We start from the raw sequence: 16,602 nt of genomic DNA on the forward strand, positions 1-16,602 counted from the left end.
TCTTACATTATGGGCCAATACAAATACCTCTATAAGTTGGCAATTGTCTTCCCAACAACAAAATGTCATGCAACCTTGGAGGTGTGAGCTTCTCTAATAAGTTGCAATATTTCATGTTTAGGAACACGGAGCTTATCTAGCATGTAGAGTAGCCCACTCTAGAGATGACAATCAACCTTATCATTACCTTATCCTACATAGATTTAAACTTTGTAGCTACTAAAACACCTCTTCAAAGTCCTCATCTTCCACGTATGCATCATGGGCATTGGGTAAAAGGATCCATGTGCATAAATCTTGGATGTGGATGGCCTTGACAGCATGTCTAGCAACTTATTAGTGTTTCCCTTCTTATATTTTATGACTAAATGAAGTTATTTCAAAAACACCATCCACTTGTAGTGTCTAGTATGTTGAAGCTTAACCTGGACCTGTAAATTCCCTTGCCCATCAAATATTGCTTCCAATTATTAACAACTTGAATCAAGGTGTAGAGTTCCTTATCATGTGTAGGGTAGTTCAGCACTCCACCATGTAACATTTCAAAATGATAGCATATCGGTTTACCTCCTTTCATCTAAACTGCATAACATATCCACTTGCATCCACATCAACTTTGAAATACTTTTGCAAATTAGGAAATGAAAGAATTGGTGCTTGATTGATCTTTTGTTTCATCTCATCGAACGCTTTTTGCAAATTCTTTCCCCACTGGAAATTCTTGCCACTAGTTGTGATGGCATGAAGTGGCACAACTAAAATTGAAAAAGATGTTATATATTTCTGCAGGTATTGAGCTACCCCAACAAAGCTTCTAACTTCAATGACATTAATAGGAACTAGCCACTTGAGGATGGCCTCCATTTTCGTATGATCTATCTTGAGTTTCTCTCCACCAATAACAACCCCAACTACACCAGTCACTATTTAGCAAAATCACATTTCCTAAGACTAGCTAGCAGTTGATGTTTTTTCAATCTCCAACACCTACATGAGATGTGAGATATGTTATGCCCAGGTGGAGCTATAATATATACAAATATATCATCTAAGCACATCATTCATCAAACAAACAAATGTAATTGGAGCACTACATAAACCAAAAGGCACTACCAACCATTCATATAGACCTTTCCTTGCCTTAAAGGTCATCTTCCAAGTGTCTTCTTCTTTAACTTATACCAGGTGGTATCCCAGTTTGAGATCCAACTTGGTGAAGTACTTGGCATGTTGCACTTGATCTAACTAATCATCGATCCTAAGTAAAGGGTACCAAAGTTCTCTATTAAACTCCAAACAATGAAAAGGGTAGGAGAGGCATCCCTTTATAAGAGGAGGCCTCTAAACCACCAATTACAATCCATGTTCTCAATAAAACTAGATGTTCAATACAAGTGGTAATCCAACCAACTTTTTTCCACATGTGTGAGGTAGGCAAGGTCAAAAAATAATAAAAATAGTGGATGTTACCTCAATAATGGTCCACACGTGTGGACGTCAAATGGTCAAAATGTGTGATATTTTGTACAAAGTGATCACTGAAACAATGTAACTTAGTCAATTTTTATCCCATTTTCTATTGTGACTCCATTTTGGAATTCATGCGGTCAATCTGCATTCAATGGTGTTGATCTGGTGGAATTATGGGCACTTTGTCAAAATATAACTACCCCTAAAGTTGGTCATCCTTTCTAGAAGTCCTAGAAGTAAATATTCATGTAGAAATGGTCAAATCACTTCCTAGAAGTTTCTAGAAGAATAATAGGGGTGAGTAGTTGTGTTCACACTCGTGGTTGTGACACTAGTTCACAAATACATCAAACAAGCTCTCATGTTTAAGCAATGAACATTGATACAAGAAAAGGGGACTCCCCTCATGCATGTTGTAATGTATGAAAACTAAAACTTATGCAAAATATAATTCCACAATTTTTAAAACTCTCTTTGACAACTTTTTATAAACAATTGTTGTTGTTTTTCCACGGCACTAGAGAATCTAGGTTAGGGCATTAGAATCTCTGACACAACCAACTCAAATGCCACAACAAGGCTACTTGGTACAGCAGAATAAATACAACAGTAAATCAACTAATGCACAAATAGACAACTTTTTGCAATTTTTCAATAACCCAACTTCGTTATATTATCGATCTATAATACAACTATCTAGGGCTCCCATACTAGGGATCATGGCCCTCATACAATCACTAATACAAGAATACAAACTAGGGTTTGGTGTCAGTCCTTGGACAACCAATCTACCCTAAACAAGACAACAGTGGACCTACTTGATGATGTGGCACCCCGCAGCCATTTCAGTCCATGCGTCTTGAACACATCTATTGGTCCTATTACCGCTCAAACTAGCAGGGGACCTAAAGGGAAAATGCTAGACCAAGGGCAACAAATGGAGACTTAGCCCACTATCACCTCAGCTAAGGCTCCCTTCTATTTACAGGCTTTCAACAATGGGAGGAGACCCGGTTTATTATGGGGTCAAAGATGAAGGATAAGTCCATGAAAGGATGTGGAGGGACCCAAATAATCCCTTTCCCAGAAGAGTTAGAAAGATAGAGCTTGCTTGCTTTCTAAGCAAGGTACAATGTCTTCTAGGGAAAGGAAGGGAGGATTTAAGGGTTAGGTTTATGGGATATGGCTTATGAAGGAACTTCCCAATCCCTAAAATCCTTATTGTAATTGGTATCCCAGATGGTTCTTGAAGAATTGTCTTTTCAAAGGAGCGGGACCACACGGGACCAAGTGGACCCAGTCTAGGATAGGAGGAATGAGTGTGGCAACCAATGATGTTCTTACCCTAGACAAGGTGGGAAAGGATCAAAGAAAGAATTTCACTTGAAGGTGTTGATTTGATCCTATGAGGTACTAGCCTTGGGGATGCTAAGGCAAAATTTGATCCTGGAGCTAGGGCTTGGCTTTTCTCCCAACTCCACTGTCGAAATAGCTTCAAAACTGGAGGAGACCTTGAGGAAACACCAACGTAGGAACCCTAGGAGATCAAACTTTTTGGAGTGCTAGCTTGTTGGGAAATTGATGCCCTAGATACCCCAACTTGGCTAGACCTGAAAGAAGGTGAAAGAATGTGATTTTTGGTGACCACCTCTTGGTAGATCAGTGCCTTAATCTTTGGGAGAATGGAGTCTATGATGAATATGAGGAGGATTTCTTGATTCCCAGTCAAGGAGGTCTCAAGACCACTTCGCTAGCCTTCTAGGTCAAGGAGAAGCAATCTTGTAGCTTTTATACTTCAATGTGCAAAGGAAATGGCTTATCAAGGTCAAATTCTTTGATAGAATTACCCCTAGGAGATTTCGTTCATATTACATGGCCCATACATTGAGAGATGTTATAATAGAGACAAAATTCCACAATTTTAAGCAATAAATGCATGCAGCAATTAGCCTAGAACAGCGAAAATCTCAATCCAATGTATATGACAAAGTAAACAAGAATAACATTAAAAACATGTACTTACATGTAATAGAATATATCCAACCATTCACAATTGACAAGAGAGAAGCTCCAAGAGAAGATATACCAATATCCACACCAAAATTCATCCATAAAGTTCCAATTCATCCTCTAGAAAAAGTGTAAAATTCTCAAGAGAGAGAAGAGATCCAATCCAAAGTGATGATGAGAAAATGAGCTCAAATCACTTGTATTTATACACAAATTAGGAGTTCGAATTAGCCTCCTTGACCTACACAAGCCCCAAAAATAAAATAATGTTCTAATAATTCAACTTTTGGTGACAAACCCACCAAACTAGCTCATAAATGAAAGAGTAAGCCTCTCAAGTGGTCAAATAATAATCTATGCATGTCGTAGGGTCCTCTAAGAAACCTAATGAGGTCCATGGGTGCTACAATGAAGAATAGGACCCTCAAAAGCAGTGGACAAGGGGTTGGCCCCTTGTAATAACTTGTGGTGCTCCAAATGACATGTGAGGGCACACAAGTGTCCTCATGGGTCTCTAAACAATCGAAGATGCCTTTAGATCACCCACAAGGGCTAAGATGATGGTGTAGGTGATGCCACACCATCCTGCATGTCCTGGATCATCTACCAAGTGTATGGTGCAAATCTAGAGTGAGCTGGGCATGATGGATCGAGTGCATCTTCCTCGTCTTATAGGTGAACCACGAACAATCTTTAAATGGATGTGGGGATCCATGGAGTGCTATCTGCTGTTGTGGAGGCCCATGGCTCTCAACGCACACCCTACATGTGCCAATGTAGCCCTATGGAGGATTAGGACCTCATATAAGGAGACCAAACCCAAGATGGAGACCATCTGCAATCCTGCATAAGATCCAATGCGTCCCCTAGCCTTCTAGTACAAGTCATTAGAGAAATCAAGTAAATGAGCTTACCAATCATGGACCACAGGCGGGGACTTCATAATGGCTTGCCCTTCCATAATGGGATTCGGAATGTGCCAATGTCTCCTAAATTCCAAATGGGGTTAACCAGTGATCCTATTAGGTGGTTTCGACTTCTAAAGGGGATAATAGAGCCAAGGTACATCCTTCAAAAGGTGGTGGCATATAACATATAGGTGAATGAGGTGGGGAATGAGAAGGAGCAGCCCTAGGTCACATGCTGGGATACAAGGGTAGCTAATAAGAGGGAAGCCCACACTTGGGTTTATAATGTATAGGAGGGAGCAATTGTGGTACATGAGGTGCCTAAGCCTTAATTTTTCCACCCTTCTTTATATGCCTTTTGCATTTTTATGATTTTATATGATTAATTGCTTGGGGCTCAAGGGTTAAGAGCATGATGTATAAGATATAATAGTGACTACCCCTCTTTAAGGTGAGGCGATTCATTGCCCACTAGGGGTTGGGACAATCATGGGTTCCTATATGATGAAGGAGGTTCATAGAACTTATAGGAACCAAGGTGATGGCCATGATGTTGGGGTAGAGCTCATGTATTGGCTTTTTCCCACGCGCTAAATGTGTTTGTCATGGCCATCTTTTGCATTTTGCGGTGCATTTTCCTGTTGAATGTGGCTATATATGCTTTTATCTTTCTTTTTAGCTGCATCAACCTCCGAGCTTCATTCCAAGCCATGACGCAAGGTGTGGGCAAGAGGAAGGGGCATGCTAACCCTATGTGGACCCAGGTCGGGAAAAATGATGAATGGGGTAATAATGAATGGAAAGAGGGTAACATAAAAGAATAAAGGAGAGGGACCATGCAACCAAAATCAAGGTTTTCCATGAAATATTATCCCTAGAGCCAAATGGTCAGTAAAAGAGATCCCAAGGGACTAGAATCCAAGGTTAATACCTAAAAGGGGTCTAGGGGAAAAGAGCACAAACCTAGCCCATTCTTTCCACTGAATCCCCCCATTAATCCATGCCCAGAAGTGTCCATAAGCAAACTATAATACTTAATTTCCAAATGACAAGGCATACCTTCAGGTTCGGGAGGCCCACCTTCAAACATAAGATCATGGTAGATGGGCGAGGGACCACATGGCTGGCTCAGGTGGCAGAGAAATGGCACAATGAGCTAGCTGGTGCTTGCAAGGGGTTGTTGGCTACCGGCTGAGGACCATCTTGGAGAAAAAAAACTCTCCTATCGATATTACCCACAAAATGGTCGGTAACATGTCCTTTGGCTCCCAATTTGCAGCAACACCAATCTGCCTCTATCAATGAATCCTACTCCTTTGGGTCACTCTACACGGCTCACCAATTTTCCCTCTAGTTGATCATTAGTCCATCAACAAATCAACACATAGGGTCTTCTTGGGAGTTGTTCACAACTCTATTTGTGAGCAACTCCTAGGGTGCTTGTTGATTTTGGGTAGCATCGGATGTGCTTTAGCTCCAAAATTTTGTGGAGGGGCTAAAATACATGAGATCTCCAAAACCCATAAATCGTTTGGAGAAATTCCACTCGGATTGGGAGTTATTAAAATAATTAATATTTTTAATGGGGTTCCTAAGTCTAAACTTAGGAAAATAAAAATATTAATGCGTATTAATAAAAATATGGGTGAGAAGCTTCTAAGAGACGAGGATCAAGTCTGTTTTAATCTTAGTCGTTGATTAGGGACTTAATCTCAGTCGTTGATTCATCAACAAGAAAAATATAAGAGGAGACTTGAGGGTTAGTTGGAGACACACCAAGTGATCAGTCAGTTCGATTTTTCTAGGGCATGGTTTGCTGAGAAAATCGAACAAGTTATCTGAGTTGCAGTGAGAGGGGCAGAAGCAGAGATTTGGATCAGAAAGGAGTTTCGAGCCAATGAGTACGTGGCAGAGAGGCAGCAGTAGCATCAGAGAGGCAGTGCAGAGACCTACGCAACCTAGAAAGGGGCTCACGCAATGCTGATGCAGGCTAGGAGGGTCTCTTGCAGTGGCAATGCTGAGTATTCGTCAGAAGTCCGAGATTTTGTTGGAGAAGTGAGGTTCTAAGCCAGGAGGGCTGAACAACAGTCTTCCTCCAACAAATCGATCCAGCAGAAGGGGTGACGCAGTCTCCTAGAGGTAAGACACTGGGCCAATCAGTGATTGCGCTAGGATTTCGCAGTGTTTGCAGGAGTCGGGCCACTCAGTGGATCAGTTGTGACTTGGAGAACAAGGTAAACCCTCGTATGTATTTCTTGTTGTTGTGATTTCTCTGAAAGGTTAGCCAGTGTGAGAGGCAACCTGTTGTACTCAGATTCTGCTTGCTTAATAATACAAACCCTCTATCTGCTACACCGGTTTTCCTGCATTGGGTTTTTCCAGGGACGTGTTGTCCAAAAATAACGGTGTCCCTTGTGTGTTTGTCTCATCTATTGTTTCAATTTATGATCTGTATGTCAGTGTAGTCTGCAGTAGTGTTTTTCATCATTGTTTATAATTAAATAACTTGTTGAATGAAATAACAAGTGGGAGATGATAAACCAGCGACTGCAATAGGATTTTTGTATGTATAGATTCAGAAATTTTCACATGGTATTAGAGCATTGCAGATCACAGGATATTGAAGCCATTAACCGAGAGATCCAGCAAATCTGTTGCAGAGAGGCAGCTGTCCCGAGTGACAACATTGTTTCAGAGCCAGAGAAGCAGCTGAAGGAGTGACACAGTGCCAAAGGAGTGATGCAGAAGCTCACGCAGTGCCTACGTCAACTTTCTGAGCCAGGAGGAGGAGACGCAGTAGCTGAGAGGAGGGCCAGAGAACCAACTAAAGGAGTGACGCAGTGCCAAAGGAGTGACGCAGAAGCTCACACAGTGCCTACGTCAGCTTTCTAAGCCAGGAGGAGGAGACGCAGTAGCCGAGAGGAGCTGATGCAGTGATTGTGTCAGCTCTCTGGGCCAGCGCAAAACCTGGGGGGCTCAAATCAGTTAGTTTCTGGGGCAGTAGGAGCAGTGCAGATTCGATCTGTGGTGCTGGTGGGATGTTGTTGCTGTTGTTGCAGAAGTGTCTGTGGAGACGAAACCGAGGTAGAGGGAGTCGCTGCCTTTACGGATTTCTTGCCAAAATAAATCTAGGTCTGGGTTGCTGAGCAACAGCAAAGGTGGATTGGAGAAGGGGTGATTCGACATTATTTGGAAGGAGAATTTCTGTGAAGGAAATCAGGACTCAAAGGGAGTCTAGAAGGAACTTGCTCCTTAGAGGATTTCTAGCGCCAAAGAAATCCAGATCCAAGTCTTGCTGGGGCAACAACGAGAGAGGGAGAAGAGAACCTGTTCGACACTCATTTGAACAGAGATGGAAATTAATGAACTGAGGGATCAAGACAGATTGGATGGAGCATCCAACTTTGTCATCTGGAAGGCCAGGATCCTGGCAGTCTTGGACAAGAATCACATTAAGGATTATGCCTTGAAGGTGGTTGATGTTCCGGTGGATGCTCATCCTCTCAAGAAATACGAGGAGGCTCAAGCAAAGGCGAAATGCATCATCTTGGAAGGGGTCAAGGATCATGTGGTCCCACATATTGCTGAAAAGGAAATAGAAAGGGAGATGTGGGAGGCCTTAACCACCTTGTATGACGGAACTTTCGTTCAATGGAAAATGTTGCTTGAGAACCAGCTGAGACAGTATCAGATGCAGAAGCGAGAAAAAATCGATCCCTTCCTTCTCAAGTTGTAAGGAATTCGAGACCAGTTGACTTTCGTGGGGTCTACACCAGATCCTGAGTTCATGGACAGGACTGCCCTGAATGCAGTCACTGAAGACTGGGATACCTTTGTCCAGAGCATCTTGGACAAGGCTTCTCTCCCCAGTTGGGAGGAGATGTGGGTAGTTCTTCGACAAGAAGAGATCAGGCTGTTAACCAAGGCAGGAAGTAGTGGCAAAGGAGTCAGAATCAAGAAGGAGGAAGAGGAGGATGCAGGTCTCGCATCATCGGGACAACAAGGGCAGTAAAAGAGGAAGAAAAAGGATATAACCAAAGTCAGATGCTTCAGGTGTGGGGAACTAGGACATTTCGCCACTCAGTGCCTTCCGAAGAAGCGAAAGGAAGAGAAGTCTGACTCGAAAGCTGCTCCAACGAATGCTGACAAGGAGGACGATGATAAGGATTGTGCCATGAGTGCTCATGCACCTCTGGAGAAGAGGTAGGGCGACATAGAGTTGTAGTTGGGAGGACTACACGGGGGCAGGATCCTTGAGGTGCCCAAACTCTTGGATCACATACGGCTACGGGAGCCCTTAATGACAGTAGTAGATTGACGAGAGTCAGTTGGTGTGAGGGATGATGGAGCGACAGTGGCAGAGGTAGAGTGTCAATGTCTAAAGCAACGTAGTATAGTGTTGAGCAGTGCGGGAGGCACAGAGCAGATACAATAATAATGCGAGAGGCACAGAGCAGATACAACAGCAGTGCAGTAGCATCAGAGGGTTAGAATAGATTTGCAGCAGAGGTAACTTCAGCATCACGAGATATCCAAACTGACTAGAATGCCAGTTTTGGGTGACTTTTTGCAGTTGCTTACTTCTCAGCAACTGAGTTGCAGTGCAGCAGTTAGCAGTGGCAGTGCTATGGGCAGCATGATGCAACATATTAAGAGGGAGTTGCAGTACAGATGTAGCAGTGGCAGTGGCAGTGTCATGGGCAACAGTGCAATGGATGTAGGGCAGCAGCATAGAGGACCGATGTCGTGGATCTGTGTGATACTGTTGGGAAGTATTGCTAGAGCACATTCCTCACTAAGAGGGAGTGTTGATTTTGGGTAGCATCAGATGTGCTCTAGCTCCGAAATTTTGTGGAGGGGCTAGAATACATGAGATCTCCAAAACCCAGAAATCATTTGGAGAAATTCCACCTGGATTGGGAGTTATTAAAATAATTAATATTTTTAATGGGGTTCCTAAGTCTAAACTTAAGAAAATAAAAATATTAACGGGTATTAATAAAAATATGGGTGAGAAGCTTCTAAGAGACGAGGATCAAGTCTATTTTAATCTTAGTTGTTGATTAGGGACTTAATCTCAGTCATTGATTCATCAACAGGAAAAGTATAAGAGGAGGCTTGAGGGTCAATTGGAAACACACCAAGTGATCATTAAGTTCGATTTTTCCGGGGCGTGGTTTGCTAAAAAAATCGAACAAGTGATCTGAGTTGCAACGAGAGGGGCAGAAGCAGAGATTTGGATCGGAAAGGAGTTCCAAGCCAAAGAGTACGTGGCAGAGAGGCAGCAGTAGCATCAGAGAGGCAACACAGAGGCCTACACAGCCCAGGAAGGGGCTCACGCAGTGCTGACGCAGGCCAAGAGGGTCTCTTGCAATGGTAGTGCAGAGTATTCGTCAGAAGTCTAAGATTTTGTCAGAGAAGCGAGGTTCTAAGCCAGGAGGGCTGAACAACAGCCTTCTCCAGCAAATCAATCCAGCAGAAGGGGTGACGCAGTCTCCTAAAGGCAAGACATTGGCCAAAGTAGTGATTGCGCTGGGATTTCGCAGTGTTTGTCGAAGTCGGGCCACTCAGTCAATCAGTTGTGACTTGGATAACGAGGTAAACCCTCGTATGTATTTCTTGCTGCCGTGATTTCTCTTAAAGGTTAGCCGTGTGAGAGGCAACCTATTGTACTCAGTTTTTGCTTACTCAATAATACAAATCCTCTATCTACTACACCGGTTTTCCTGCATTGGGTTTTTCCGGGGACGTGTTGTCCAAAAATAATGGTGTCCCTTGTGTGATTGTCTCATCTATTGTTTCAGTTTATGATTTGTATGTCAGTGTAGTCTGCAGTAGTGTTTTTCATCATTGTTTATAATTAAATAACTTGTTGAATGAAATAACAAGTAGGAGATGATAAACCAGTGATTGCAGTAGGATTTATGTTTGTATAGATTCAGAAATTTTCACAGTGCCCACTACTACTACTCAACATTTATGGACTTCTTCCCTCTATTGCCTTCTTGTGCTGCTCCAATGAAGACAAACTTAGGGCATGGAGGCTGCCCACTATGACTGTCAAATATCCTTCTCCTACAATCAACTTAGCGTTGATTCATAAACCCACTTGGCAAGTCCTTATTCCTTCAAGAACTAGCCCTTATGGGTTCTCTGATTTTTCCCTTCTAACAATCCTCAAAATCCTTTATAAGTGACTGCTCTTAGGGCTCTAGAACAAGTCATTACATCCCTCCAAATTTGCTCTTTTAACTGTTCCAACCACTGTCCAAAACTCAGACCCCAATCTTGCACTTGTACTCCTTGAAGACATCCTTTCATCACTCCCAAAGCACCTCGAATCTAAACATGACTTCTCTGGGAACTCAATCCTGTCTAGGGCAACCTAAAGCAACGTTAAACCATCTGCAAACCCACTCCAACAACCACTAAGTTTTGCGCTCTTGCTCTAGGTGAATGCGGCCTAGTCTTGGTTGTGAAGTAGGCTACTTGGCCCTCCACAATCACAAATTCGTCAACTTATTACACCACGAAATTCTCAACTTGTTAGAGAGAGAATAACTGGCCCTCCAAAAATCACAGATTCGTCAACTTATTACACCACGAAATTCTCAACCTGTTACAGAGAGAATAACTCTACTTATTGCTCGACCTAGCCTCCTCTTCTTCATTACCTATGTATGCCCAACCATAGCCCAAACAAAAACACAAAGAATCAACCCAAAACATACTTGATCTCCTCCTTCACTAGGCTTCTAGGGTTGTGGTTATCTCAAGAGTATTCAGCCATCGTTTCTTGTCTTCTCATGATAAACAAATGCCTTGGTTGATGTGTAATGAGGCTCCTCCTCTTTCATATTTATATGCTTCCTTAGGGTTAATGGCTAGCCCATCCAAAGGTCTCCCCAAGTCAAGGCCAACTTGAATCTCCAACCATTTAGCCCAAATGAAACACATAAAAAAAAAATTCTCCACAATGACAAGGGCTCTCTTGGTGCCTGAAGTAGCCCCTTGCTCCTCTAAGGGTGCTCTATCATCTCCAAGTGCGAAGTCATCAAAATTCTCCTTAGTTTTGGGCCCACTCCTTGGGGCGCAAAACCCCCACCTTGGGTTCTTAGCCCACAAAGCCATTTTGTGATGCCAATTCCTCCACAGCCCTATACCCTAGGGTTTGAAGTACCTCCCAAGCTACCAATCTCAACACTCCCTCTTAGCGAGGGAGGTACTTCCAACACTAGGAAGTATCTCGTCACCGGCGACACTAACCCATCTGGCATCCACCACTGCAGCATACCCTGTAGAATGAACCACGTTATCTTGATAGTGCCTCTGCCTCATCTCATCTGACCCTGAAGATCTCAACACTTCCATAAGGTTGCTCCCTCCGAAGCTAGACTCCTTCTAAGTCTATACGGTCTCCACTAGCTCACACTACTACTGATGTCGTGTCCTACAAGGTCAATCCGAGCCACGGTCGAACATGGGACATCATTACCGCAACTCAGTCCTACAAGCACTCATCCTCCTGGGTCAAACACAACTCGTGCATATGCCTCCAATCTTAGATGTGCAACATAATGATCCAATGAAAAAACTAGCCTACCAATATCCAGTCCATCACAAGAAGCAATCTCGTTCGTGCCAATCTCATCCATACCAAAGCATTCCATGAGTTGTCCCAACAATCTATGACAAGTCTTAGGAAGTCCTTGATCAACAACTTGCCCTACAACAAACTGTTGTTCACCAGGTTCACCACCAATCCACTAGAACTCCCAGCCTATCTTGCTGCCAAGCCAGTCAAGGCCACATCTCCACGTCTTCAGTTGAATCCTTTGCTCCATGATCTAGAGAACCTCAGCTCCCTCTGAGTTGCTTCGCCGTGCGCACTCTAATTTACTAGCCCTTCAAAGTAGCTCTAATACCATGTCGCTTTTCCAAGGCACTAGAGAATCTAGGTTAGGGTTTTAGAATCTCTAACACAACCAACTCAAATGCCACAACAAGACTACTGTGCACAACGGAATATATACAGCGGTAAATCAACTAGTGCACAAATAAACAACTTTTTTAGTTTTTTAATAACCCAACCTTTGTTATATTATCATGGCCCTCATACAATCACTAATACAAGAATACAAACTAGGGTTTGGTGTCAGTCCTTCGACAACCAGTCTACCTTGAACAAGACAACACTTGACCTACTTCCTAATGTGGCGCCCCGCACACCTTTCATTCCACGTGTCTTGAACACATCTACCGATCATTTGGCTCCCGATCTGCAACAACACCAATCTGATCTCTAGTTTATCATTAGTCCATCAACGAATCAACACATAGGGTCTTCTTGTGAGTTGTTCACAACTTCGTTTGTGAAGAACTCATAGGCTGCCCACTGCTGCTCCTCAACACTTAGGGACTTCTTCCCTCTATTGCCTTCATGTGCTGCTCCAATGAAGACAAACTTAGGGCATGGAGGCTGCCCACTATGACTGCCAAATATCCTTGTCCCAATAGTCAACTTAGGGCTGATCCATAAACCAACTTGGCAGGTCCTTATTCCTTCAAGAACTAGCCCTTAGGGCTTCTCTGATTCTGCCCTCCAAATATGCTCTTTTGACAGTTCCAACCACTGTCCAAAACTTGAACCCCAATCCTGCACTTGTACTCCTTGAAGACATCCTTTCAGCTCTCCCAAAGCACCTCGGATCTGAGCAGGACTTCTCTGAGGAACTCAGCCCTGTCTAGGGCAACTTGAAGTAGCCTTAAACCATTTGCAAACCCACTCCAACAGCCACTAAGTTTTGCGCTCTTGCTCTAGGTGAATGCTGCCTAGTCTTGGTTACCAAGTAGGCTACTCGGCCCTCCAAAAATCACAGATTCGTCCACCTGTTACACCACAGAATTCTCAGTCTGTTAGAGAGAGATTACCTCTGTTTATTGCTCAGATTATGTCCTGAAGAGTCTCAGTCTAGCCTCCTCTTCTTCGCTGCCTATGTCTGCCCAACCGTAGCCCAAACAAAAACACAAAGAATCAACCCAAAACAGTCATGATCTCCTCCTTCAGTAGGCTTCTAGGGTTGCGGCTATCTCAGGAGTATTCGGCCAAGTTGAAATTCCCTCATACAATACGAGAGTTAACAGGTGTTATTTGCAGGAACAGTATTCAATCCTGTTTTAGGGTAGGGTTTTTCAGTGAGCGGCTTTGTTTGGTCATTGTGTTCCCTGACTTTTTTCTACCTTAACAAGGATCTGGCACTGTTTGAGGATTTCAGCCCAATTCATTCTTCCGAAAATCGTCTATAAATATGTTTTTGAGCATGAGGTTAGCTCAATGTGTATTTTTGTATTATGTGGCATGATGTAGTCTGCCATCAGCTCCCAGATAAGGATACACTATTGATTGAGGAATCAGGATGCCAATCCTTAGATCCCCTAGTTTATTCTGGCTTTAGTTCTGTTCTAGTTGATTTACTGAAGCGGTTATCATCGTGTATACCCTTTCTCTTTTGTTTTTCAGCTTGTAAACATTTTTATGTGAATATAAAGCGTGTATGTCTGTATATATATATATAGACGCACACACCCAACTTTACAGACCTATTGTTTGGACATTCTAAACGCATGAGACTTTCCAAACATTTCAAAACAAATAAAACCTAATACTACGTTAAATGGGTTACTTGAGATTCACAGGCTCGCTGAGACTAAAAATTTCATAACGACTAGCATGACTTGTTGGAGTCACGATTGCCGTTATGCCAAAACCCGCAGGTGTTAGTAAACAGACACATCGGCAAAGTTAACAGATCCACAAGAGGCAATTAAGCACATGTCGCGAAACAAATGGGGAGTGCTGGTTTATCCAATGTCCAATAATCCCCCAGCGCAAGCTGGGTGTGATTCGAACTCAAGACCTTTGGCTCTGATACCACTTGTTGGAGTCATGATTGCCGTTACACCAAAACCCACAGGTGTTAGTAAACAGATGCATCGCCAAAGTTAACGGATCCATGAGAGGCAGTTAAGCACATGTCGTGAAACACACATGGAGTGTTGGTTTATCCCATGTCCAACAGACTTCAAATCTTCATCGTCTTCTTCTTGAGAGGATAGGGTGCAGTAGTGAATTCAATCGCCACTTATGTGGAAGGGAATGCCAGTAGAAAGCTGAAAATTTATCTAGCTGGGTGGAGTTCAGCAAATTTACCGAATTGAGCTGTCTGCAAATATGTTTAGATGAGAGACGTTGGAGAAATCCCTCTAGATATAGGCTTATTGCAACCCACAAAAGTTACCAAGTACACCCTTCCAAACAGGTGCCAAAGCCCCAAACTGACATAGACATACATGGTGCATTTGCAATTGCACAAGAGATTATGATTAAGAAAATGACACTAAAATTTATCACCGCCATTATCAGGCCATTCAGGTCTTAACTCACTAGCCAGAAACTAATCCTGGGTTGGATTATTTCAAAGAATATTGAGCACAGACGGACATGAAAGTTTTCAAAACTAATATATTTATCGTATTTAGGTGTAACAGAGTGCATTACTGGAATCCAGAAACAAAACCAAACCGTGCCTATATTCAACAGAATAAATACTCGCGGATGTAGACCACCCAAAATATATTTGGGACTGCTATTCAACAAAATGCATAGGAAAGAAGGATAGAACGGTGCATTTCAGAGGTCGAGAACTTACTCAGTGGGGCAGAGCGCCAGAAAGCTCAGAGAAAGAGAGAGACAAACAAGTCTCAAAGTACCACAAAACACAATCTAATCTGTGTCTGTATGCCGGGAATTAGCATTGGCATTGTGGTTGCAATCTACTCGGGTGAGCCTGTCACCATTCAATTACCAGACTCAGAAACTAAACCGAGCCCAAATTCAACAGAAGCAATACTTGCGGATGTAGACTACCCAAAATATATTTGGACTGCTATACAACAAGATGCATAGGAAAGAAGGATAGAACGGTGCATTTCAGAGAAGTCGAGAACTTACTCAGTGGGGCAGAGAGCCAGAAAGCTCAGAGAGAGAGACCAACAAGTCTCAAAGTACCACGAAACACAATCTAATCTGTGTTTGTATGCCGGGAATTAGCAATGGCATTGTGGTTGCAATCTACTCGGGTGAGCCTGTCACCATTCAATTACCAAACTCTGAAACTAAACCGAGCCCAAATTCAAGAGAAGCAATACTTGCAGATGTAGACCACCCAAAATATATTTGGGACTGCTATTCAACAAGAATGCATAGGAAATAAATGGATAGAACAGTACATTTCACAGGAGTCGAGAACTTACACAGTGGGACAAAGCACCAAAAATGGATAGAACAGGATATTTCATGAAGCCGAGAACTTACTCTGTGGAGCAAAGCACCAGAAAGCTCAGAATCAGAAAGAGACAGACAGACAAGTCTCGAAATACCATGAAACGCAAGCTAATGGGTGTCTGGATGCCGCGAATGAGCATTCGTATTGTGGTTGCAATCGACGTGGCTGAGCCCGTCACCATTAAATCATTAGGCTCAGACTCGTTTGGAAATAAATTATATATCTATATCTTCCAGCGATCATGTAGCTCATATTTATTTTGATTGCAGCGTTTGAATTACCTTGTAAGGGAGACATGCGTGTGTTTCTGTTATGGTATAATAATTTATAAATCATGCAAAGCTGGAGGTATATCCATATGAGCAAAGTGTGAGGCGATTTATGAAGCATAGAAACCCTTTAAAGGGTTTCAGGCCTTTTAATTATTGCATTAAAGGGTTGTCAATATCCTCAAATCATTTATTAAGATGTTATCATTCATTATCGTATTTATTAATATATATTTTTTTTTAAGTTTTCTCGTCGGACAATTCAAGGGGAGTTGTTTTTAGTGTGATTTTTTGATTTTCCGGTGTCGAAATCTGGTGGGAAAATTTGAGGTTAAATCTTGATTTGTGTTATTTAAACTGGTTTTTTGATTGTATATATAGATTTAGCACCCTAAAAAACTCTTAGGGCACTTCGATTGTGCATTGGTTACCCATCAAACTTGTGATTTCAATAAATTCATACCGGATTTTAGAAAAATTAAACTGAAAAAACCCACCAGAAAAGATTCCAAAAATTTGCACTAAAGACAACTCGATTCAAGGGTTGGTACAATGGGATGGCATTCTCTCCAGTGGGTTTCAATTTATTGGGACGTCTTT

The 16,602-nt window shown here is 42.5% G+C and overlaps 1 protein-coding gene across 5 annotated transcripts in view; it reads right to left on the reverse strand.

The window, feature by feature from the left end:
- NPQ1 (non-photochemical quenching 1) overlaps window positions 1-16,084 on the reverse strand; it is a 230,466-nt gene extending 214,382 nt beyond the window's left edge. The window contains exons 1-3 of one of the 5 annotated variants that reach the window (XM_089373101.1): window positions 15,763-15,889; window positions 15,400-15,533; window positions 15,098-15,235 (exon numbers count right to left, since the gene is read on the reverse strand). Coding sequence is in view for 1 of the 5 variants with exons in the window: in XM_089373098.1 (XP_089229224.1) it covers window positions 16,015-16,069 (55 nt within the window). In the remaining 4 variants the exon portion in view is untranslated. Of the gene's footprint in view, window positions 1-15,097; window positions 15,236-15,399; window positions 15,564-15,701; window positions 15,900-16,014 lie in introns of those variants that run through there. The other 4 variants (XM_089373099.1, XM_089373100.1, XM_089373098.1 and 1 more) reach the window with 4 other exon arrangements.
- Between the last annotated feature and the right edge of the window lie 518 nt (window positions 16,085-16,602).

This window comes from Pinus tabuliformis, chromosome 8, assembly GCF_031772625.1.
Source record: "Pinus tabuliformis cultivar Carrire ecotype Pingquan chromosome 8, CPIR1, whole genome shotgun sequence".
In the NCBI taxonomy this organism is placed as follows: Eukaryota; Viridiplantae; Streptophyta; class Pinopsida; order Pinales; family Pinaceae; genus Pinus; species Pinus tabuliformis.